Below are 2,731 nucleotides of genomic sequence, written 5' to 3'. Positions count from 1 at the left end.
TCATTTTAAACCAAGATTCATCCTCTAATAAATTCTCCCCCTGAGGAGGAATCTTTTCTTTTGAAAAAAAACCTTCATTTTCAAGAAATGTTACATCCATTGTAATGTATAATTTTTTTGAAGTAGGATTTAAACATTTATAACCCTTTTTATTCGGGCCATACCCCAAAAAAACACATTTTTCTGCACAAGAGTCTAGTTTCTATCGGTGATGTTTCTGTATATGGACATAAGCTACACAACCAAACACTTTGGGCGGAATATATATCAAGAACTGATGGAATTTCGACATATGAGGAAAGAACTTGGAGAGGTGTTTGGAAATTCAAAACAACCGATGGCATTCGGTTAATTAGATAAATGGCAGCTGCAACTGCATGATCCCAATATACTTGTGGAACATCATACTCAAGTAACATTGACCGGGCTGTTTCTAAAACATGTCTATTTTTTCGTTCTGCTACTCCATTTTGTTGTGGAGTTCCTACACAACTTGTTTCATGGATTATTCCTTGAGCATTAAAAAATTCTCGAAGTGTTTTATTAACAAATTCTCCCCCATTATCACTTCTCAAATATTTAATATTCTTATCAAATTGGTTTTTTACCATATTAAAAAATGATTTAAACACTTGTGGTACTTCATCTTTGGTTTTAAGCACATATAACCATGTCATCCTCGTACAATTGTCAACAAATAAGACAAACCACCTATTTCCAAGAGATGAATTAACTGGTGAAGGGCCCCAAACATCTGAATGTATCAAATCAAAAGGATTGGTTTTCTTATTCAAGCTATTAGCAAAATGAGTACGATGACTTTTTGCTTTAATACAAACATCACAAACAAAATTTTCAATTTCACAACTAGAAAATAAACTCGGATAAAGTTTTCTCAAATACCCAAAAGATGGATGTCCTAAACGCTTATGCCACATCCAAATATGAGATTTTCGATTAAGAAATGTACTTGTGGTCATATTAGTTCTCCCAGCAACCATGTCGTCCAAATGATACAGTCTCCCTCTTTTAGTACCACGGCCAATAATCTCCTTCGTCAAAAGATCCTGAAATATACAAAACTGAGGATACATAAGCACAGCACAATTTAATTCCTCACATATTTGGCCGACAGATAGTAATCTTGTCGACAAAGATGGAACCAATAACGTATTTGAGAGAGTTAGAGATGATGACACTTGAACATCCCCAGCTCCTGTTACCGGGTATATCTCTCCATTCGCGTTAGTAATTTATGTTCTTCTTGGTTCGGAATATCTCACCATGTCCTTCTTAGAATGAGTCATATGATCTGTAGCACCTGAATCTATAACCCAATCAATATTGTTAGTATTATGTTCTTGTAATACATAATTACTATTACCTTTTTTGTTCTCAACTGGTGGTAGAATGGAGAGCTTTGCAGACCCAATTTCTGAGGAAGAGGATGACCCGGCTACAGCTGCTGTAGTGGCCGGACCTGCTGCTCTTGCAGTCAGACCCGCTGAGCTGTTAGTGGCCGGTTCGGCTGTGACCGCCCTTGCTTCTCCACTTTGCGACTGATGCTCCCCTTGCTTCTTTTTTCTAGGGTCTTTCCACCACTCAGGATACCCAATCAACTTGTAACATTTATCTTTGGTATGTTTCGGGTTATGGCAGTAAGTACAACCTTCTAGTTTATTTGGTTTCATATTCTGGTTGTAATTTGGTTTTGGGTAATAACTAGGTTTGTTCATGGTTAACTCTCTTGCTAACATGACCATTGAGTTATTTGTTTCTTCTTGGTTCAACATAACCTTTTGACGTATTTCTTCCTTTCGAACTAGTGCAAATGCTTCCTCTACTGTTGGAAAAGGTTGTACCTGGAGCACCCTTGCCCGAACATGGTCCAACCGATTGTCTAAACCATCTAGAAAAACTAAAACCCGATCTTCTTGCACTAATTTTTTATATTTTTCAATATCACCTGGGTGTTCCATAGGATTTGGTCTACGGATATCTAATTCTTTCCACAACCCTTGCAATTGAGTATAATAATTCTCAATCGACCCGCCCACTTGTTTTATCTGATTAATATTTCTTTTCAGATCAAGAATTTGGGACAAGTCATTACCATCAAAATAGGTTGTACACACGGCATCCCACACCTCTTTGGCGGTAGAGTACGAAAGAAAGTTACCTATTAGTGACGAGTCCATTGAATTGATCAGGAAATCTTTGACAATAGAATCATCTACTAACCATCTTCTGTAGTTCTCATTTGTCGGAGGAGGTTGAGAGTTTGTCCCATCAATATAACCGAGTTTGTCTCTTCCGGCAAGTTTCATCTTCAACATCTGTGACCATAGATAAAAATTATTGCCATCAAGTTTAATCGTCATGGCGGAAGCGAACCCATCATGACTTGCATTATTAGGTTTCTGCTGAAGGAGAATTTGAGATAGAGCATTAGTTAAGTTTTCCAATAGAAAGGTGTTATCCGGTTTATCAGTTTTATCATCCACTGATTTCTCAGCCATAGCAGCGAAAATAAAAGAAATTGAGGGAAAGAAGAAGAGAAGGAGGGGAAAAAAACAGCGACTATGCAATCTAAATATCTGACTGCACAGGGAATTGATTTAAGCTACTTCCACAGAACCACAGACAAGGCTCTGATACCATGTCAACTTATCAAAAATTATAAACACAACACTCCCAAGAAACTCCCTTCCCTCCCATTTTTATTTCATTC

At 37.3% G+C, this 2,731-nt stretch overlaps 1 protein-coding gene across 1 annotated transcript; it reads right to left on the bottom strand.

Annotated features, from left to right (window-relative positions):
* Positions 1-949: 949 nt before the first annotated feature.
* LOC144557297 (uncharacterized) lies at positions 950-2,519 on the bottom strand. The gene is made up of 2 exons (XM_078305857.1): positions 1,385-2,519; positions 950-1,067 (listed from the first exon to the last, which is right to left on the bottom strand). The coding sequence occupies exons 1-2, from the start codon at positions 2,517-2,519 to the stop codon at positions 1,030-1,032; spliced, it is 1,173 nt and encodes a 390-aa protein (XP_078161983.1). The 3' UTR covers positions 950-1,029.
* Between the last annotated feature and the right edge of the window lie 212 nt (positions 2,520-2,731).

The sequence above is a fragment of the Carex rostrata genome, chromosome 7 (genome assembly GCF_964058835.1).
Source record: "Carex rostrata chromosome 7, lpCarRost1.2, whole genome shotgun sequence".
NCBI lineage: Eukaryota > Viridiplantae > Streptophyta > Magnoliopsida > Poales > Cyperaceae > Carex > Carex rostrata.
Note: the sequence above shows the minus strand (reverse complement) of the source record. Positions and strands in the feature narration are given on the sequence as shown.

Coding starts and splice junctions, on each gene's coding strand:
- LOC144557297 (XM_078305857.1), bottom strand. CDS start 2,519: ATGGCTGAGAAATCAGTGGATGATAAAACTGATAAACCGGATAACACC. Junction 1,068..1,384: donor ACCAGTTGAGAACAAAAAAG/GTAATAGTAATT, acceptor TGTATATTTCAG/GATCTTTTGACGAAGGAGAT.